Consider the following 22,752-nt stretch of genomic DNA (forward strand, 5'->3'; position numbering starts at 1 on the left):
TGTGTTCACTGAAAACCCCATTTTAAAGAGGCGTGATTTGTGACATCACAAACAGTTCGGGACCCAATCCTGGTCCAGTATTCACCGTGCAAAAGTGTGATGTGGAAACTTGAGGATGGATGTAGGAGACGTCTCCTGTGAAGTAGTTAAAATTTTGAGATGAATCATGTTTGTATAATTATAGATTCAGGATGTTTTTAAGGAGGGAGAAGGAGTAGATGCAATTTTAAGGATCTAACCAGATAACAACATTTTTAGAAACACAGTTTTAGTCAATGTACAGTGTTTTATATGCATCTTAACACATGTCTGGATCTTTCTTTAGGAATCTATCTTTAGGAATCAACACATCTTCCACTGCTGCTAGTTGCACAGGATAAGTAAAGTACACAGTATTCAACCCTGGAGGCTGATGGTGTATAGAACGCCACTTTACAGCACGGCCTGTCTGTCACAGCAGTCCAGCTGTGAGGTTTGTTTGGCCGCCATTTGCTCATGAGTCATCTGCTAAAATAACAGCAGCAGCAGTATGTAGCATTCCACCATAAAGCATATAAATGCTCATCTCTGACAGACATCAAATTGAATAGAAAATGCCTTTTTCACTAAAATTGCTGCATTTATGCCTGAATAAAAGATTGGTATGAACTTCAAAGTGTGCTGTAAAGAGATGCAGGTAGTTGTTTGTCGCTGAGAGCAGCCAGTGCGGAGGGTGATTCTTAGGTCAAGGTGATTTGTCAAGTCGAGCAACTTTTCACCTGGAGGTCTATGGTTGTTCACCAGCCTGACAGCCTTCAGCAATGCCACACTGTTTCCTGGCTGCCCTCCATAATTGATGAGGAAGCAGGAGTATGGGATTTGATCCAGAGTGAGGGTGCCTCTTAGGCCTGGGACAGATGTGCAGGGGTGCTCATTTTAACTCCTCATCTGAAATATGCCGTGCCACTAAGGCCTGGTGGAAAGCTGGCTCGAGCTAAAAGACGGCGATGAACAATTTAAGATGACCGACTCTTCGGAGATGATATGCGGCAGCAGGGAGGGTATAGCACTTAAACACATCCTGTCATCATGTAAATTCCCATAATCCCCAATAATTATGTGACAGCGCAGTGTGGAGGGTGGTAATATATCAAGCTGCTAGACACAATAGTGAGATTCTTTTCTTGGTTGTTACAGAATTTGGCATTCACCTGCATACGCACACTGTGTTCTGAAAAAAATATCTGAGCGTGTTACTACATTACACCAAAAAAAACTTTACATGATCAACAGAAGCAAGATGTGATTTTTTTAACAGGCACTTCTATGAAAAAACAACTAAGTCTGAGCTGAGTCACATATTTGTTTTTTCGCTGTAAAATTATTATTATGAAACATTTATTTAACAGGTGAGTCCCACTGAGATGGCCCTGGCCAAAAGAGCAATCAGCGGGCTAGATAAGCAGTTTAAGTGTGAAATTAAATAGGGTTTTTAGTTTAATTAAAGGGGTAAAACACTGAATTTTCACTTTTATTTAAACTTAAATCATTTGACTGTTAATATTATAGGCTTTAATGTGGTAATGTTGACTGCAGAGCTGCAATGGTTAATTGATTGGAATACAATTAACAGGCTGTTATTTTGATAATTGATTGATGGTTTCAGTCATTTTTCAAGTAAGAACCCCCCTTTGATTAATCAAGAAAATGATCAGCAGGTTAATCAATAATGAAAATAATTGTTAGTTGTTGTCCTACTTTATTGTTTTGTTGAAACAGAATCTTTTTGGAATATAACAAAGATTGAAATGTGGTCATATACTTCAGTTGTGAAATAAGATAATGCAAACAGATGTGTTCACAATTGACCCAGTTCTATGATCTGTCTCTGTGAGCTAAATGCAGACGCTTGGTTTAGCCTCCAACATAAGTCTGATTAAAGTTCTTTCTCGAAGTGAGCACATCTCATTTATTTTTTTGCCCTCTCACTCTTGCTGCTACTTTCTTTCTTTCCTCTCCCGACAATTTGTCTGTTCGACTGAAAGGGACAGCGAGCATCAAACTAGGAGGCAGATAAAAAGGAAGCGCATCACTGCTGAACTCTGCAACTGCAGAAAAAAACTACAGTTTCACACCATTTGTGTCTACTTCCTGGTGAGGAAAATTCATTTTTCAGGGGTCAGGAACTTGTCAGACTGACACTGTCATTACGAATTATCAGTAAATTAACTGAATTAGTAGGTGAAGAAGTGTTGCAAGATACCTAAATATAGTTTCTATCTTTAAAGACAAATCAAAGGCAATAGGTCTATAAATGTTTCGTAAGTTTAAGAAGTATATAGTGAGTATTTTCTTCCATTATTACTTATTCATGCGATGCTCACGCATGTCCTGGTAGGTTTTAAATTGTGTTACTTAAACTGTGAACCAACAGAATCAAACATAGCATGTTTGTGATGGAAAAAGCTGGGGAGGAAAAAAAAAAACCTTAAAATTTTGGTAAACTAAGCCTATGACGGCTTCATCCTTCACTTTTATGTCCACTGTTCCCCAGGGAGCCCACGCTGTATTAAACTCTTTATGTTTTTAAATGATGGAATTTGAATGTAAATAACTGAATGTGTGTAAACGGTTTTATCATTCCTGCTGCTTTTTGCATCTATTGCATAAAGTGCAACTGTGCAACGTACCACCAGCAGCAAACAGCTTTGGTTATATAATTTTTATAGTTTAGACATCCACAAAAAAAAACTGTTGCATAACTTTCTGTGTTTAACATGGACTTACAGCAGAAAAAAACATATCCCCTAAGCCTTTGGAAACACATTTCTAATCTCTAGTATTTAATAACACGCTAAAAACATATTTATTTGTCTGAATCTAATGCACCAATTTCTCAAACACCCTGACAGAGTAAAACAATATTAATCACCAAATTAACTATCAGCATGGTATATGTCACCAGTTTCAAAATGAGAATAGAGAGACACACTGCAAACAAAACTACATTAGAAGTCTCAGAGGAAATGCGCTTTAATCTTCCCTCTTCTGCAAAGCTTGGCTCACTGCGGGTGACTCTTCTGAAAAGTGGAGCATACAGTGTGCTGTGCACTCCAGCAGTCATGTCAAAGAAAACAAAGTCTCACACTGGCCTCACACCCGCAGAGCAAGTGCATCCGTAAAAGATCTTTATATGGAATATAAATGCTTGTTCTTGATTTCTGAGTAATTCAGCGGCAATGTAAAGTCCATCGAAGAGATTTCAAAGACTGTATTAAATACATGAAATGAATGTATTAAAGGATGAATAGTGCAGGTCATTCACAAAGGTGGACAGACCACTGGTACTGTGAGTATGCTTGGTACAGTAGGTACAGCAGAAAATCGCATCAATACAAATGATTAAATGTCTTATTTAAACACGTTTTCTCTTGTGTGAGTTGACATCAATTGGAATATTTACAATATGGGCTAGAATAATTTATGGCCTCATGAACACAAACCAGTGTTGTAGAAGAGACATAAAGCAACGCTTAAAGCAAAGAACTGCTCGGCAGCACAGCATCACTTCAAAGCTGAGCAACACAACAACAGTCAAAGCGGCTATGAGAAGAAAAACTGAGCTCACCTTGGCGACCCTGTTGGCGACCTCCCGTCCAACCATTAGCCCCTGGACAAACGTCCGTGCGGCGATGAAGGCCCTGGTGACCTGGGCCTTCAGCTTCCTGGGCACATCTCCAAAGGGCTTTAGCTGATCTGTGTATTTACTGACGCACTCCAGGTAGTCGTCTGTGAAGTGGTACTGGGAGTTGAGCAACTGGAACATGCGCTCCAGCAGCCTGGACCAGAAGTCATTCAGCATCTCCTCCAGGTTGACGTTGCCCCCCGTGTAGTAGCGCTTCAGCTCAGTGAACAGGTCCTGGAACACCTCTGAGTTCTGCATATACAGTTTCCCGTACGTCCGTGTGAACATGCTGTTGAGAGACTTCTCAGAATTGTCCAGCAGCTCCAAGAAAAACTCTGGATGGATGGATGGTTTTGGGAGAGGCGGGAGGGATGGAAAAGACAAACAGCTGGGTCATTATGTAGATATTTACAGTATCCGATATCTTTTCTCACAATAGAAACCAGACAAAAGGCTTCAGACGCATAAGAGCAATGTATAATCTAGCTGCTGTACTTTAATGTCTCATTTAATGGCTCCGTCTTCTCATAGGTTCAAGTGCAACGTATAGCAGCCAACACCTGATTATGAGAAGAAAGTCAGTCCAAAGCATTAATAATTTAATTGCAGAAATAATGGGCCACAAGGACTATGAATGATTAATGTAAAGGTTCTGATTGCATACTGTAACAAAATATTCACAAGTTTTAGACACAGACACTAGTCTACATTATCATCCTGAGCACCGGCCATTATTCCCAGACGCATTAGTTTCTCACTGAAACTATTTATTTGTCCACCGAGGAAGCTGGCCGATGAGCACAGAACTGAATATTGAGTTACAGCACCGAGCATCGAAATAAGCTTCATTCACATCAAATTATCTAAAGAGTCTGTTTAACGGAAGATACAAAATTTCACTGTGAGACAAGCAGATCTCTTTTTTACGCCATTGATTCAGTGCACACACTCTACACCATCAAAAATAAAACTTTATAGCAAATGTCGTTGAACGGTACTTAACGCTGAACTAAAATTTCACATCTTCTCAGTTTTTAAGGACGAATACACCATGATGCTTCTGCAGACACTGTGCAGAATTTTCCATTTTTCAAAAGGACAAACACATTTTTAGTGGTATTTGTGAAAATAGCGTTTTATGTCCATTGAGACAGAGCCGGTGTTAGGATCATGCATCCCATCGTTCACGCAGATACAAATGCTGTTCACGGCCTCATCAAGCTAAGATGATTTGTTGTTTGTTACTATTATTGCAGTTCCTGCACACTCAGTGTTTGTTTCTCTCACATTATACTCAGGATGGCGGCCTCGCTAGCTTCAGCTGTCTTTCATGTGTCCGGATGGGGTGACGGCGAATAACCAGACTGTAAGAACTCACAGCAACCAGCAGTCCTGTGACCTCAGCGTGTGCACATCACCCGTGATACAGCAGGACGAACAAATGGAGTAACAAGTTCAAATCACAGAATGGACAAAGAAATTGCTAACAATGTCAACTGCCTGTGTGACAGAATTTGACAGAATTTTGACTGCCCACCTACACAGATGTTAAATTAATTAAATTATAGCACTGTGAGGAGGAACCAGAACTTCAAGGTCCCTGGAGAACATTAATGTGGAAAGTGATATCATAGTATTAATTCAATTCAATCATTCTTCTTTTTGATAAATAAGTACACCAGTCAGGATATTTATGCTGTTTTCTTAGCAAAAAATTACTTTAACTTAACTATGTACTGTTTTACATTGTAAATTACTTCAAACATAGACATCAGAATGCGCAAGTGTAACAATGCAATTCAAATTTACCATTTGCAGCAATTATATCATTGTTTCTTTGTCATCTGCCCAAGAGGCGTTCTTCCATGTGAGCACCTGATCTCTGGAGCATTAACTGAGCCAACAAAGAGAAAAATAGAGGGAAAAATCAGCATGAGCTGGGGAGTCTCACTGAAGCCTTGCTAATAGGATCCCATGTTTCTGAGTGCAAAGGCGTAAATGTTGAGAAGATCATAACACATCTCTCCATGCACAAATGTCAAATATTCCTCCCTTCTCCATTCTTTCTAAACAAGCATGCTGCAGACATTTCATGTGTCATACTTGCTAATAAATCATACGGGAGCTCTTCTCCTGGTTGGGTTTTCTGGCTGGCTGACATTTCTTTGGAATGTTGATGACATGGACTGTATAAAAGAAGTGGACATAGCCGCCAAATCTGAAAAATGATTCAGTTGGATCTGAAATATTAAACTGTATGAGCTATTTAAAGTATATTCAAGATAAAGTGCAAAATGCCAATTAATTCATTTGCATAATTAAGAACAAATAAGGCAGTTAAATTAAGTATTTTTTTTAAATTATTTTATACTTTATGGTACCAGTTAACAGAAATGACTAATTATAAAACTATTCCGAAATTCAGACTAAATCACAAACTTAATAAAAAACCCATCATGCTGCTAATCTTCAAAAAAAGGTAAACAGAAGTATGGATAATTCAGGCTATCAGGCCCGCAGTCACTACACTCATTCTGTGGGCACAATTCAATGTTGCAAAACCATATTTTCGACAAAGACGAAACTGTTTTAGGGCAAAAAGGCAATGTTTAAATGAACCCGACTGTGTTGGAATAATACAAACACTCATTCTGTAGCCGGGTGGAAGAGTCAAGAAAAAAATCCTGAACCCTGCATTATAATTCACTGCTCTGCAAAGTGTGTTAAACCACCAGTGTGAGAGCCCAAGAAGCTTACTTTAATATATCTGCATATTCTATGGCTCCACATGCTTATGTTACCAGAGGTTTGGCCCACTACTACCAAGACACAGTTCATATGAAACTGCTCTGGACCCTTTGACCAGCTTTGCATTCCTCACCTTTCATTTAGCCAATCCTCTTTTCTTTTTATTGAAATGGCACACCATGTCCACACCTAAAACAGGTAGACCGGTCCCTAGTCACTCACTCTAGTTTCTTTGCAACTGAGTGACCTGCCATTACACCTACATTTGTTTAAATATTATGAGCCTGCAGGGCCTTTTTCATTCCATTTTTCCAATTAGTCCGGAATCAAGGACGCGTTAAGCCCCTGTGTATTGTGCATGCAACGTTGTATCTGTGCTACCATTTAAATAGCTCTCAGGATGGGTGACGCATATCATAAAACAAAAGCAACACAATATTATCCACACACCAGTGTGCGGAAAATACAGATTTTTAGACTGAATTTCAATTCAATTGAGACTCAAAATGTTTTATTTGAGTAAGCAAATCATGACCTTTTTATGTGCCAAGCTGCTGATCTTCAGGCTTCAGATCGCAGAATGCTGAGGGCTGTGGTCACACAGCAATAGGGCAGATGAGTCTAACTATCTTAATCATCAAATGACAGTCTTTGACATGTATGAATTTCATCAGTGAGAGGAAACAGTGAAAACTAAACAAAACATATTGTTAGCAACATAAATACTCCCATGAGAACCTGTGCTCTGTCCCTTATACTTCATTTTTCTGCATAAAGCTCCCCCTCCTCTTCTGGGGTATTGGTTGGAAAACAATATCGGGGCAGTGTTCCTGTCTGCACTGTTTACGTAAGCCATTATTTCCATGAAACAAATGGAAATAAGGCGATGACATGAGCGGTCATTACAAACAGATCACACAGTATCCTGTGAAGTGGTGTGAAGTTACTCTAAAAGACTGCTAATAAGTTAAGTTGTGATTATTACTTGTGAAAGTCATTCGTAGCTGTTGTTATTGATTTCCAATCAAAAGTATTATTAAATGACTGACTTCAGCGCTCTTCTGTTTTTCTGGGCCTCTGTGGACTCTGCTGGACTAAAAACCAGAACGATGGTAAAAATGGCCAACAATGTCGGTTGGTTGATTAGCTCTTCTTTGCTGTGTGCCATTTAATGTTTAGAGAGCCTGTGTGCGTCAACAGTCCAGTTTGAATTAATGTTGGAAACTATCAGGTGACTTTTTTAAATACGTTTCAGATAAAAGCCTTTGCTTTTACAAACAAGTCTACATTTAAAAAGTTTCTTATGACATATATGTAGATAACTGCAAGTACAAAGCCAAAGTTGACCAAAGTTTAAAGTTACATAAACTGGACCCAAGAGTTTTTGGATTAATAAGCAATTGAACTGAAATAACCACCACCCATGTCTTGCATAACTGTTGAATTTTTATGTGATTACAAGGCCTTTTACCTGAAAAACAGAATGTACTGAGAGTTTCAGATAGCAGCTCCAGCTTGCCAACTCATGAAGAGTGAATTGCTCTCTGCTGGCCAAAATACATATTTGGCCAGGGAATTATCATTGAGAGTTATTGACCTTGGATAACATTCAGCTATCCGGCCTTCCGGGTCTTCATACTTGGAAACATGTTGATACATGGGTGTATGCTTCCTGACACAATACATTTAGGAATCATCGCAAATCCAAATCTCTGAAGTAATGAAACATGTACGAATCAAAATGGGAAAAAAATCAAGCCAACAAACTTGGGAGGGCTTCAGTTTCAGGGCTAAACTAACTGTGAGAGACAAGCACATATACAAACGGGTTTCACAACAGCCGCATTGTCTGTTTTCCCAAAAAGAGGTGGGAGTGAAGGGGTGAGGCAATGGACAAAACCCAGCTGACACTTTGTGTGCCTGCAAATTCAAAACATTGTGAAAAAAAGGGGGAAAAAAATCATGCCATCATTTGCTAAAGAAAACAGTCAATCATGTGTCCACAAAGTGTTGAACCTCGCTCCATCCTTGCTTGTGAACGACTGATCCTTTCCAGGATGCTCCTTTCATACCCAATCATGATACTATCACCTGTTACCAATCAACCTGTTTACCTGTGGAATGATCCAAACAGGTGTTTTCCCACAACTTTCCCAGTCTCTTGTTGCTCCTGTCACAATGTGATTAAAACGTGTTGCTGCATCAAATTTAGAATAAAGATATTTTTACAAAAATCAATGAAGTCAATGAGCTAAAACATTAAATATATTGTCTATGTGCTGTTTTTAATTGAATATGTGTCAAAAAGGATCAGCAAATTATCACATTGTTTACATTTTAAAGCGTCCCAACTGTTTTGGAAACAGGATTGGAAACATATTCATTTTGTACTTGACAGAGTTTCTTTGAATCATTTAATGACAACTTTTCATTTTGTTGTATTGATTAATTTTAATGTAGTATCTTAGTTATGTAACAGAGTATTTTAAAATCTGTAAAGTTCTGTAAAGTTCACAAAAGATCAGTTACAAAAAGCTGCAGTACAAATATCACCTGTGATCATTGTTGATGTTATTCATCCAGTCACTCTCAGGGTTTGTCTGACAAGACAGCACAACGAATAAAAAGCCTAATAATCAATGTAAAAACCGTGGCAAAGTGAAGCAGCACATTAGTGCCAGGCATAATTGAGGTTGGACTTTGTAATTTTCATATAGCATAAAAAATATACAACGTGTTAGTACCCTTGAAGTAATTCTGAGTGTGAAGAATCCATTTTCTCCGGGTGCAGCACAAAGTGCTCCTTTGATATCTGGCCTAATTACTGTAAATAATTATTATGATTAATAAAGGTGACCTTTCTGTTGCTCTGATAATAACACTTTATCCACAGAAAAAAAGAAAACAACTAAAAACGGCACTCGCCAGTTAATTTTACTTCACACTATTTGAAAAGGCAGTCGTTCATTTTTTGCTGGCTCAAACAATGGAATCTATAATTCTTGGTATGGTTTATGAAGGCTTAATTTTAATTAATGGTCCAGCAGTCTTAAATGACCAGAGGGTAGTTATTGTACGAAGCTTAGCATGGTTATTACTACATTTTATATCTTTTAGCCTGTTAATGCAATGCATCTTGAAAGGAGTCAGAGAGACAAAGCGCTCTGTCTAATGGCTAGAGGATGTTCAATGCCTGACAGTTACCCTACATACAAAAGAAATAATAGCTTTGCTTTTTTCTTAAATGTCATAAAATGAATGAAACTCAGATTAATATACATTTTCCTCCACATAATCCAGAATCTGCTTCATAAGTACCTGGTAATATTCACCTGTACACTCCTATAAACACATACATATCTAATCTTATGTCTACATTTGGAGGGCTCTCATCATCTATCCAGCTTTATATTTGATATTGACCACAAGTGTTCAGTCTCGACTTCATGTTCTGCAGCTTGCTGACAGCTTCTCAAAGACGTTATTATTTCAAACTGGGGGGAAAAGAATTGTAACAGCCTTATTCCAGTGAACCACTTGAATTGCAAGTTAACAGTATGAGTATCTATCCAAACTGCCTCTCACCGCTGGTGTACTTAGTGAGAGTGTGGGGAAAGTTTCAAAATGCAGTAACTGCTGCTGTGGTGATTTTCTCCACCCAAAAAAAAAAGGTGGAACAAAATAATTGCTGGAAAATGTGACTGGGAAACAGGGAGTTTTAGCCATGGCAGTGGCACTAGTGGCTCCAGCAGTGTAAACTCAAGTTGATTGGTCCACCACTTTGGTCCAGACCGAAATATCTCCATGACTATTGGATTGATAGCCAGGTAATTTAGTAAAGCTAGATATTTCAATTTATTCTTTGTTGATCCTCTGACTTTTCATTTAGCACCATTATCAGGTAAAATATTTAATTTGTCCAATTCTTTGGTTTAAGACCAAATATCTGCAGAACTAATGACATTCCCATCACTCTCGACTGAATTTTGAGTTTAATGCCAATTAGCAATTTTTTTCATTATGATTGTCAGTATGTTTTATTGATAAGATAAAATTTTATTTATCTTCAGTCAGGGAAATTTGGGCTTTACAGCAGCATTGAAAGCATTGGGAAGAAAAAAATAGCAGCAGAGGTAGAGAACATTTGAAAACAATAAAATACAAAATAAAAAGTAGACTATATATGTACATATTATACAAGCAAAATGGAATCGACTATATAAAAGAAAAATAAAATATGTAGAAAATATATATAAGAAATATGTAAAAACTCTGTATTGGCCCAGTAGCTGTGGAAGAAAAAAAGTAAGCTGCCTTCAGATTAAAAATAACAATAAAATTGTTACTACTATTGCACAGAAGAATAAAATATACAAAACAGTAAATGATATGTAATATTGCACAAAATGTAAAAGGAAATATGTAATAATGCATGACAATTACCATTCAGCTCAAAGCACCATTGTGCCTAAATACAGCATCCAGAGCCGCTAGCATGGCTGTACACTCTTAGGCTGGAGATCTACTTGCTTTTAACTACACGTTGGTGAGTGCATGATCCATTTTTTGCATGTCCTCAGAAATGAATGCTACGTGTAAGCACGATGCAATATGCTCATAAACGGTAGGGGCAGTGTAGAGATAGTGTAGAGACAGTGAAAAGTGGCAGAAAAAGTTGGACCAAGACTGAAAAGTTCAGAGCCTGGCTCTTTTCTCACCTCCACACAGGTGGCCAATCACAGGAACCCCCACCATTGACACAATGCGGGTGTGATTGCAGGTGTGCGGCTATTCAACCATCCAACAAGTTTCTGAAGAAGCATGCTGGCAGCTTTAGTCTTGTTTAATTAGACAACTGTAACACTGATATCACTTGACGTGGTCAAACGCCTTGCCCTTCACTCTCTCACCAGACTTGTCAACATAACATTGATGCTGAGAATTTAATGGTCACCTTTAAGGCTGACCAGTAAATTGTGCTGGACTAGCACCTAACCACATCTGTGACCTTGTCAGCCCCCGTGATCCAGATCCTCTTACAGACATGGCTAGTGTTTCATATTACAGGCTGAAGACAAAGGTGTCACATTTCTACCGCTGTTATGTCCAGTGTGTTACTGCACTCAAGCCAAACGCGGACAGAGTGAAGTTATTTTGATATTTGTTAATGTGAAGACAAAAAGCGCTCTCTTTGATTGTAAGGACAAACACCAACACCTGATGTTTGACCCCAATAATGGCCTCCAGATTTATTACATTCTTTATTAGTGTCTTCTTATGTTCTTCCTTCATGAATGACCCCCAGTACATGTTAATAGTAGTGTATGCAGTCGTGCACTGTGTACTTCTGGTGAGCAAACAAAACACATCCCGTCAATTTTCATCCAATTGTTATTCACAATTTAAAGCCAGCAGTCCTCTATTTCGCAACAGATACTTCAAATGACTGCATGGTTTGTTTTGTTTAGTTTTCTCCAATATTCATTACCTGCACAAGATGCAACGATACAGCAGAATGTGTGTGTGTGTGTGCGTGCGTGCACGTGTGCGTGTGCGTGTCTTCAGCCAATTATGATAATATTGTTTTCTGTCCTGTTTGTTACCCTGAAGAGACAGCGAGAATGGACAAACAATCATGAAGGATGTTTTGGTTCCCCTCAGTTTGTGGTTAATTATTTAAGTGTCAGGAGCAAACCAACCAATGATCGACATAATCAATACTGTATATGAAACAGGAAGGCTCCATTTTCATTTTACCACCCCAAAAAATATTGCTTGCAATCATTTTATTTGCAATAAATTATTTTCATGCTGGCAATGAATAATCCGTGTACGGTTGGGCAATACTCTACGTCTTTATTTGGTACTGTGATGCTCTCCTGTTTACATACTACACTGGTTTAAATGGGTGGAACTGCTACAAAATGAGTATAAATATGTCCTGTTTCCCTATACTCTTTATTCCTAACTGCACATTGCACATTGTTCCTGAGACACACCTACAGTATTCTCTAAACTAAAACTACAGTGTCACTGTTTCAGTGTAAGTTTTGATTTGTAGTTCGAAGCTTCTACACTACAACGTAAACCATAAGATACAGTAGTAATAGACACACGGGGACGCACGAGAAGATCCTCACTACAAACTCCTGCTTGATTCATTAAACATTAAGAAACATCTGTTTTCATTCACACCCGTGTTGATGTTGATGAATGCCAATCATTCATTAATGGCAAGCATGATAACGGGACCTTAATTATCACCAATTAACATATCCTAATGACACTGGATGAGAAATGTCACTTTAGTCAGTGGAGAACATCCACATTTATAACAAAGAGGACCACTGCAGTGAAAGTAAGAGCTTCAGCGATGCCAGAGCTGAGGCAATAATAGCTGCCTAAAATCCAACTATGGAGGAGCAGCAGAGGCCTTCCCCCCTCGCAAAAGAACAACCCCTGACAGGAGATCACAGACGTCGTGAACTCTCATTACGTCCTTTCAGAGAACACAGCAGAAAGTTAGCTTGACTTTCCAATAAATTGCAAAACTGCAGTGCAGAGGAAAGGTAAAGGGCGCAGGAGAAGAGACCAGAGTGTTCTCCCAGACTGATACTGGGCACGTTTCAGTCTCTGGCGTTGTTCCAGGCGGCAACGGTGACATCACACCCAACACTGAAACTTTTCACCAGCCGACGGACTCGAGGGAACAAAGCGGGTCAGACTGCGGGAAAGTGAGTCTCGCCACGATCTCACTTCTCTCTGAGTCCAGACATTTTGGGACTTTTTAAAGGCCAACAAATTAACCTCTACAATAAATATACACTTTTTTTCAACACTTTGTATATATTTCATTAAAAGTAGGCACATGGTAAATTAAAACCTATTCTCTGTGCAATCTTCAATTTCATCAATACAAGGCTGAAATGTTAACTTGGCACATGTTTGGCCTGTGATCTGAGTTGCATAAATTACAGGCAGACATCTGAATACATTGGACTACAGTAAAAGTCGATGGCTACATGCGACTGAATTTTTTCTCCATGCTTCCTTTATATCAGTGCAGCCTTGATCCAGCCTGAATGCTGAATCCTGAATTAGCGTGACTATGTTTCTAACATGCTATGTTCAGGTGCACAGCATGAAATGCTTTGCATATTTCTTCTTTGCTATTTAGCTGATTTCTGTCTGTTAAGTCTGCACAACTTTTCAATGCATAGGAATGGGAGCACATTTTAAAGTCCATCTCCCAAAGGAATTCATGTGTTATTACATTCAAGTAAACAGTCATTATGTTATGCCTTCCCGAAATCAACTTCACTGTTACAGCAAAGTATGAAAAAATACAAACTGTGAACTGTCAGAGATTTTTCTAAATCATCTAAACTCATTTGGCTGTATGAGGCCACTGAGGTAAACTCTGCTATTCAGTGAGCATAGATGCTTTAAGGCAACATTGAATCCATTTGTGCATGAAGGCGTTTAAGCTCCTTGATTTGGAAAGGTATTACATTTACTGGATTAGCCACAAAACAGATTTCCGTCTAGTTACTTGATCTACACAGAGTTTCTGAACTGAATCTGAATCCAGCATTGATAGTACATGTCTGTTTGGAAATTTTTTAAACTCCTGAACTGTTTTTATTTAATTCTATTAAGATTACTGTACTGATAGATCAGCTAGCTCTACTTGGGAATCAGCATCCCTGCTTTACTCTGATTGTAATACTGATGTTTTATCATGTCTGTTTTTGAGGTTTTAACTCACCACAACTGTCTGTTACCGTTCAATCTTACTGCATCACCATGCACATCACTGACGGACGCTGCCTGGGGCAGCAGATGAAGATTTGCTTTTATCTAGAACTGCTGCTATAAATATATTGGGAATTATCCCTTAGATGAACATTAAAATCACAATTAATGTGGATATCATGATATGAAAGTACCTTCTCAGTCATTTGATGTGCTGTGTATATTACCAATCTCTAATTAATAGTAAATATTATTTTTCATTGTGACCTTTTTTATCAATATAAATGCAATATTCAAAGTTTCTTTTCTTTTATTCCAAAATAGCTAGAGAATTCATGAGATGTTGGCATTTAGTAAAGGAAATTATTCAACCAGGGCATAACCAGATTTGAAGTGAAGGATACTTCAAAACAGCTTTTTACTGCATTCACGCTGTGACTTTATTGGCATTTCAAAACTGTCTAAGTGAATGGACAAAGAGATTGTCATCTCTGACATTTGAAGGAGATCCAGATTTGCTTTGCGAGGGCTTAAATGCTTCTTTCTTGAGAGGCATGGAGAGTTTTAAATTGTTTGCATGAAAAATAGACATACACAGAGTCGATATTGATTAAATGGTAGGTCAGTTCAAGCATGATTGTTCATCAATCAAAATCAAATTCGCTTTAAACTATGAGTGAGAGTTAACAGATGAGTGAATACATGAATACTAAAGGCTCTGATCCCTCAGTCAACATCACTCTACTTTGATGACAATGCATTTTCAAGTGATGACATTGTGTGCAATGATACTGTACGGAGCGGGCGGCCAGGTGGTAAAATCCATTCTCCCCACATACATGATGCATATCGCACTGGAGCTGACAGCATCAATACAAGGGGCTTGTAATTATAGACCTGAGTTGTAGGATACAGAGGGACGGGAGGCAAGTTTCTCACAGCCCATCAATCACACGGTGGCAGCTCATTTAAAACATCTTTAAAATTAAAGTTGCACCAGCCGCTGCCTTTTACAAAGAGCAATTGTTTTCTGACAGCTAAGTGAATCTCCACTGAAATCTCTGGGAGAAAGGTTGAGTGTGGAAGACTTTTATGCAGAGAGCTGACACACTGAATTGAGAAGGAGCCCATTCTCTGTTCTCAAAGAAATAACTTTGGCTGTAGTTGACGGTCTCTGATAGCAGCGGGGAGGGGGGCTCGGATAATGGGCTTTTAGACATAATTTAACACATAAAGTTTGTTGTAATGGCACACAGCCATCTAGCCAAAACAGAGAAATTTCACAATTCAGCATCTGTTACATACAACATACCATCTGGCTCTGTAAATAAAGGATGAGTGGCTATCCCAGCCAGTTTCTTCTGCAGATTTGTCAAATAGCTCAAAGACAATTTGTATCCAATAATTTGTAATTAAGGAATGTTGTCAAATACCCATTTTGAAAGAACAAAACAACAACAAAAAAACATGGTAACACTTCATAATAAGGTAAACGCATTCACCCATATCTAGCTGCTTATTAGCATGCATGTTATTAGCATATTGGCTTTTTATTACTCATTATAAAGCACTTATTAATGCTTTATGCTGCATGACCATATTCTGCAACTACAAGGCCATTAATTAAGAGTCTTCCACAAATAACCACCTTTTTAATGCTTATTGATAGTAAGCTGCTGTACATGAATCTTCCGGCTGTATACTGGATAATCTGGGGTTCTAAAGCATGAATTGAAAACATGATAAATTAGGTTGCATCAACTAACTAATCTAGTCTTCTTGAAATTTTCAGGGACAATGATTCACTATTCCTTTAAACATTAAATTGGTTCATCTATCCACAAGAGCGGTATACATGAAAATACACACTCTGGTACAGCAATCATTGTAGAGCCTGGCACACGTTGTCGTTACTCAGATGAAGAACTGCTGTCATTACAGCCTGATGCCGTGTAGCCTGAATTTATATTCCACCGTGGAACCGTAACACCCCCGTAGCAGAGGGAGAAACACTGTATGTTTCAATGACAGAACAAATCACTGAAATGCATTAATGAGAGGCTTTTTGCTTTATCTTCTCTGTACGTTGTGGCTGGAGATGCAGAGAAGCTACAGTACATGATAGAAATAATGACACAGATAGTTGTACTTTATGCTAAACAGGCTTCCTGAATGCAGACAGAACGCTGGTATTTCCAGTGACACTACAGGATTTGTCCTCCATTAGTACATGATGCATACGGCTGTTTACTAAATCTGAGATCTATTTTTACATGAGTCACATATACAACACGAGCTACCGGCACTGCGGATTAAAAAGTTGATTTGACTTTGGGGGTTAATGACCAATCATGGGGAGGAATAACCTACTTAGTCAGCAGCATAATCACCTGGCTTGGACATCAATACTATAAATACGGATGCAGTGAAGATACTGGTGGTGGCTAAAGGTGGTGCTTCTAATACAGACGGTATTGAAGTGCAAACAAAAAACTAAATATGTTGAGCACTAACAACACGTTAATTTTCAGTAAAGTTTTTTTTTTTTGCTATCAATGATGAGATAATTTGTGATTTTGGAGTTAAGTGTTTGGTTTGCAAGTGGCAGTATTAGCTAAATCTGAGCCAGTACAAACGTGGCCAAAATCCAAAAGCACTGCATTCATATACAATGTTGCAGGAAACGTTTGACCTGTTGACATGAATTTATTTGTGTTTGGTTACAAAATGTTGCTGTTTGCTAATGGTTTTTGTGGAGCTTAGCTTTATATCCTGGTATATATATATATGTACTGTATGTGTGTGTGTGTGTGTGTGTGTGTGTGTGTGTGTGGCTGGCTACATTAAAATGCAGCTTACATGTTATTACATTAATAACAAAAATCCAATAGTACGTAATAATAACATAACACTGGCAGAGCCCATTTTGGCTGTATGGTACATTTTCTTTGATAATACTAACATACTTTTCTTGAGTTAGATTTTGAATGCAGCACTTGTACTAATAATATAGTATTTTAACAGTGTTACTGATACTGATAATTTTTCATAGTGTAACAGATCTGAATATGTCGTCCACCACTGTCCAAACTTCACTTTAGGGAACTAATAAGTGGAATTAAAAAAACATGCAATTATTTCCTGCTCTTGTAAATGTGAAATTGGTTCCAATTCAAAACTCTGTACCCGAACCTATCATCTGATGTTGGCACCAGCACGAGAAGCAGGAGGCAGCATGATAAAAGAACAAATAAATCAGGGAGAGAACACTGATTTGTGACTGCCTCCGGTGAGGATAAGACAGGGCAATGATAGTTTAAGACTTGCTGAATGATGGCGTGAAGCAGGGGGGAGTTGCCTTTTAAATAAAGGACAGTGGTAAATTATATGAGAGGACTGGAGCCAACAGGCATGGCTTGGGCATAATAATGAAATAAGAAGGAGAGGAAGGCGGAAGTCGCCTTTGTGTTTGATCTTTCATCAAGCTCCAATGAATGTTGACCTTCTTCTCTTCTCCTAATATTCATTATCTGTGTGTGAGGCGAGATGAGCCTTACATCGGCGGTTAGCTTGATGTCACATGTTACCCAGAATCTATTTCTACAGATCAACTCATGGCACATATATTTAACTTTGTAACTGCACTCTGCGTCTGCATCACTGAAGCTCTGCAAACGATAATCCGATCCAAGTGCCAGGGCGCGAACATTTTCTGACAACCTCATCAGAAATAGTAGACCAGTTAACCAACAAAGCAGAAATGTTGGCCAGAAAACGGCCTTTATTAACAAGAATGCACAGAGAAGGCGAAGCACAGATGATGAACGTAAGTGGTTTGGATGGTCGTGACCAGGCTCGCCTGCATAGTCTGCTCATTTGAATCTTTCCTTGATCTGTGTCAAAACCAACAAGTCTGAGTTATTCTTACATGCTAGTTCTGTAAAGAGAGAGGCAATCCACTCCCACACTCATCCCTCCTGTCAGCGGCCTGTGTGCCAGCACTGGAAGCAGATGAGTGTATGCTACATGGGCCTTTCATTGTGAATCACCGGAGGTTTGTAGCCTGTGGACCCCTGAGCATGATGGTCAGCTCACGGTCTCGTGGATCCGTATGAATTATCATTCTTGCATTGTTTCAAGACTTAGGTTTCTACATAAATGCTTTACAAACACCTTTCATACCACTGTTGAAATATAATCAAGTTAGAATTTGCCAGAATGTGATTTAAAAATCTTAAGCTTTAAGGGAAACTGGTGTTTTTCAAACTGGACCCTATTTCCCCATGTTTTTGTGTCTAAGTGACTAATGGAGACAACTATTTTTTTGAAATTGGTCCAGTATTTAGCAAGAGCGCTGCGGCTGGCAGCCACAAAACAGGCTGCAATGTAATCCCTCCGGGTGTCAATGCGTGTCCACTAAAAGTGCTTGCTTTTGCCACTGCAGGGTCAGACTGTTATTCTAAATGTCTGACAACATTATGAAAAGGACCCTTCAGAGAAATACAACTTTTTTCTTTACCTTTGGCTTGATCCCCTCTGTTTGTTATTGTGTCTACCTTCGTCTCGCTCAAGGAGAAATCTTGCAAGATTTGAGTTCTTGCAGGAAGACATCGGTGGAAACGTGATTAAGCGATGGAGAGAGGAGAGTTGGGTGTACAAAAAGCTTAACTTAGTGATGACTGAAAGATTTTCAGTGTCATGGCTGAATATTTAGCTGATTTCAGCAACAAGTCACCTCTCACGAGACTTCAGTACCAGACTCTTCCTTGAGCGAGACTTGGTGAGACAACAGACTGGACTAAGTGAACAGGACAGACAAATATATTTCTCTGTCGGGATCTATTCCATAATGTCAGACACTTAGAATAACACCCTGAGCCTGTCAGTGGCAAAAACAAACACTTCAGTGGACACGCATTGACAGTGTGTAATTGCCCTGCAGGATTACATTGCAGCTCGTTTCGTGGCTACTGCAATACTGGACCAGTTTCAAAAAATATTGTCCCTATTAGTCACTTGGACACAAAAACATGGGAAAATAAGTTCCAGGCTGAAAAATATGTAAGTTTCTTTTTCATGGAAGGTTTTGGTTTTCTAGCAGTGACCGAATGAAGCAATGCTAATGCCATATAACACATTTAATACATGATGGTCTTTGTCAGCGCCTTTCAAAACGATTGTCACTGTCTCAGAAGCAAACTCGTGAAAATTTCCTGATCTGCCATCCATATGGTTAAGGTTCAGTTAAATCAGGCAATGACTCTACTTGTTTTAGATCTGAGAAAGATCCCCTTAGTGTCAGACCAACAATCCATCCTAACCTCCTTACTGCTTGTCAGGGAAACGTAGTTTCATCTCAAGCGTTTAAGACAACAGTCTCTTTCGAGGTGATTTAATGTCTTCCAAACGAAAACCGTTGACGCACATCTTTACACATGAAAAACACAGTGACAGGGATTTCAGTAGCTTCTGAAACTGAAGTAAACTCGAGTTAAAATAGGACACTGTTTGCTCTTGGCGGCAAATTTGAGGTACTGTGTATTTGCAATGCCCAGACAAGGACATCTGTTTTCTCTTGGGAGAAGCCAGTCTTAACTCTACTCTCCATTGCAAAAGTGTCAGCACACCATGTAGGGGAGAGGCTGTTTTTTAACAGGAGAGAGGAGCTGATCTGATAGACCATGATTGATGCTACACCCCAATGCACCTACTGATAACGCATTCTTCCTAATCCCAACCCTCTCCCACCTACACTGCAGGTAAGATATGCTTCCGTCCTCAAAAAATAACAACCATAATCACCCTACCTTCTGTGCCTGTGTGTCATTCACTGTGCTTCACATTATGTGCAGCTGATTCATCACAACTTGACAGGGCCCGGCCAGTTGTTTCGCAACATGTACTCTTAAAAATAAATGCACATTTGAAGAGAAAATGAAAAAGTGATATTTCAATGACACCTCTAAACAATATTTTACCTTTTCAAGACCTACACATGGACTTAGGCAGTATTGAATAATAGCAGTTTGTATCCTAAACACACAATGACACGATTTAATTCTGTGATATTAAAAAGTGTCTTGCACAGTATGCACATTACAGCATCACTGTTCATGCTGCCATGTTGGCTGTGTCTTACCTCTCAGGCTTGCTTAAAGGCTCAATCTACTTAAAACCTAGGAGAAATATTAAAAAAAAAAAAAAGATATTTGTAACATGCTCATACGACATGTGCAGTGAAATGCAAGGTGGCACTCCCAAGGCTAATGGGACAATGTGACCAGCAATGGAACATATGCTAATCAATCATTCACATACCTTTTGAAGGGCTATGTAATAAATATATTTGTACAGCAGAATTAAAACTGTCCCCATGCACTGTATTCTTTACCTACATGTGTTAATATATACTGTAGCGCTGTTAATTGCGCTTGCCAGACTATAATATTCTTTAAGCTATTCTATACTGTGTTCTCTCAAATATATAGAAGCTGCGTGGTGAATTCACTTTGTCACCAGAGATGGCTCAATACTGACTCCAAATTGGGCCTTTGAGGATCATTTTCCCTCAAAACCACCTACAGTATCTACAGAGATTGAACTTTGAGTTCTTGTCATTATCTCAAAGCACTAAAATAATTGTCCTTGAGGAAATTAATTACCTTTGTGCACTGTTGCACTCTTTGTGGAAAGTGATTTAGAGTTAATGACAGCAGCAGCACTGTCATCTCTTGCACGGCCCCTCATTTTTCAGGCTAATAAAGTCAGTTGAACTGGTGGGTCACTGCGAGTTGCCCCTAGCACACCGTGTTTGTGCACATGAGAACTAAATAGATTTTTTAATTTTGTTTCTTTCTTGCCAAAATGAAAAAAAAAAAAAGAATATAACAAAAGGCACCCCAAAGTAAGTTCTGCTTCAAAAATCCTGTGAGATTGGAGTGCAAAATCATCTCTGTCATGCACATGTTTTGCCTTTTTGTTGCAAAACAAGCAGCACTTTCCACCACGATGAAAATTGGTAATGTGAGAAGATTAATCAGTGACGGCTAATTGCATTACACTTCAAAGATTAAGATAAGATTCTGAAGGATGTGACAATTCATACTGTTATCAGAGGTAACTGTCAAAGCAATTAAAAAGTCTACCATTATTGTATCCCAAAGCTTTTGCTGAACTCTGAAATTCTGTGTCACTCAGGATATAAACACTGAGGGAAGTTGAGGCCAGTTTGATGCTGAAGTTAGTAGGAGATGTTCATCACCCGATGTTCCTCCAAACTGCTACATAACTGCACCAACTTCCATTAGCACAATAAAGAATGCGCCCACACTTCATCACACGTCTGTCAGTGAAACAATCTGGCACATGAGGATTTTGAAAATACAAGAAGAGGTGAAAAGAACAGGTTGTTATTTTGAACAGCTCTCTAAATTGTGCAAACACATTAAACTGCTTCAAGATTTCACCGAACAGTCTTATAGACACCATCCTTTGTCCCTGCTAATGTATTGAGTGACTGCACTGCATCCACACCCACTGCAGTTTGATCCTCTTATTTCTTGTGAATAGGGCCCATCAGCCTGAGGCTCAAGCATGGATGGGTGAAAGCCTGCACTCTCAGCGACTGTTGTGACTAGTATCTGAGGGGAAATGAAGGTGAGCTATAGCCAAGGTGGCCGCAGGCTCGGGATGACTGCCAGGTATAAACTAATTAGCGTGGGTTGTGTTGAATGGGAGAGCTTTAATGGAGTTGAAGTTAGTGGCAGCTACTGTGGCAACTTAGTTGTGTGTGAGCTTTTATATTTAGCTGTGTTTTGCAGAAAATATTGCCACTGTTTATATATATATTATACATTTTTAACTTGATTAAGTCACTAAAATCCCTCAAAGCAGATTTGTCTGTGCAGCTGCCTTCTCCAGGTATGAGAGGAGACGAGTTTAAAATGTTCAAAGGCTCATTTGTTGTTGCCCTGCACTCACAATAATAAGCTTTATGAGCAGAAGCAAGTGATTTGCAAACCTTTTTCCCCTGGGTTTCACCTCACAGGCCACAGAGGCTGGCCTATATTATTGCTGGAGGTTGTTGTGGCTGCACATCGATGTATTAAGAGAGCTGGATATGACACCGCCGGTGGGCCATGCTGCCAATTTACTCCATTGGCACATCTGTAAAACTGCTGGCAGGACCCCTACAGCTCCAAACAAGGTTAATTATTACTCTCTGTATTATCAATTCTTAAACCAAAAAGGTACAGCATTTGTAAACCCTCCTAGACTAATGTGCACGTGCAGCAGGCCACAAAACACTGAAGGAAAACAACAAGCGAGAAAATAGCGTTCTTTAATAGCGTTCTTTGTTTGTTTTGCTTGGTGTCACTTGTGCCTCCCCTTGCTTTTGATTCTAAACATACATCAATGAATTTAGAACATCGCTGCCCTGAGCAGGTCATAAAATTAAGTCCAGAAACCAGAGCGGAGGCCCAGTTGAGCGAGAGTGGGCAGCATAATCTCATGTATGAACATTTAATTAAGCCATCACTGCACAGCCTCTCAGCCAGTTGCCTAGCTGCAAGGGCCCAGCTTTC

General features: G+C 39.1%; 1 protein-coding gene across 1 annotated transcript in view; it reads right to left on the reverse strand.

Moving 5' to 3' along the window:
- Window positions 1-22,752, reverse strand: part of gpc6a (glypican 6a) — a 133,294-nt gene that overhangs the window by 65,327 nt on the left and 45,215 nt on the right. The window contains exon 3 of the mRNA XM_041937762.1: window positions 3,608-3,999. Coding sequence (XP_041793696.1) covers window positions 3,608-3,999 — 392 coding nt within the window. The remainder of the gene's footprint in view (window positions 1-3,607; window positions 4,000-22,752) is intronic.

This window comes from Chelmon rostratus, chromosome 1 (assembly GCF_017976325.1).
Source record: "Chelmon rostratus isolate fCheRos1 chromosome 1, fCheRos1.pri, whole genome shotgun sequence".
NCBI classification, from domain to species: domain Eukaryota; kingdom Metazoa; phylum Chordata; class Actinopteri; order Chaetodontiformes; family Chaetodontidae; genus Chelmon; species Chelmon rostratus.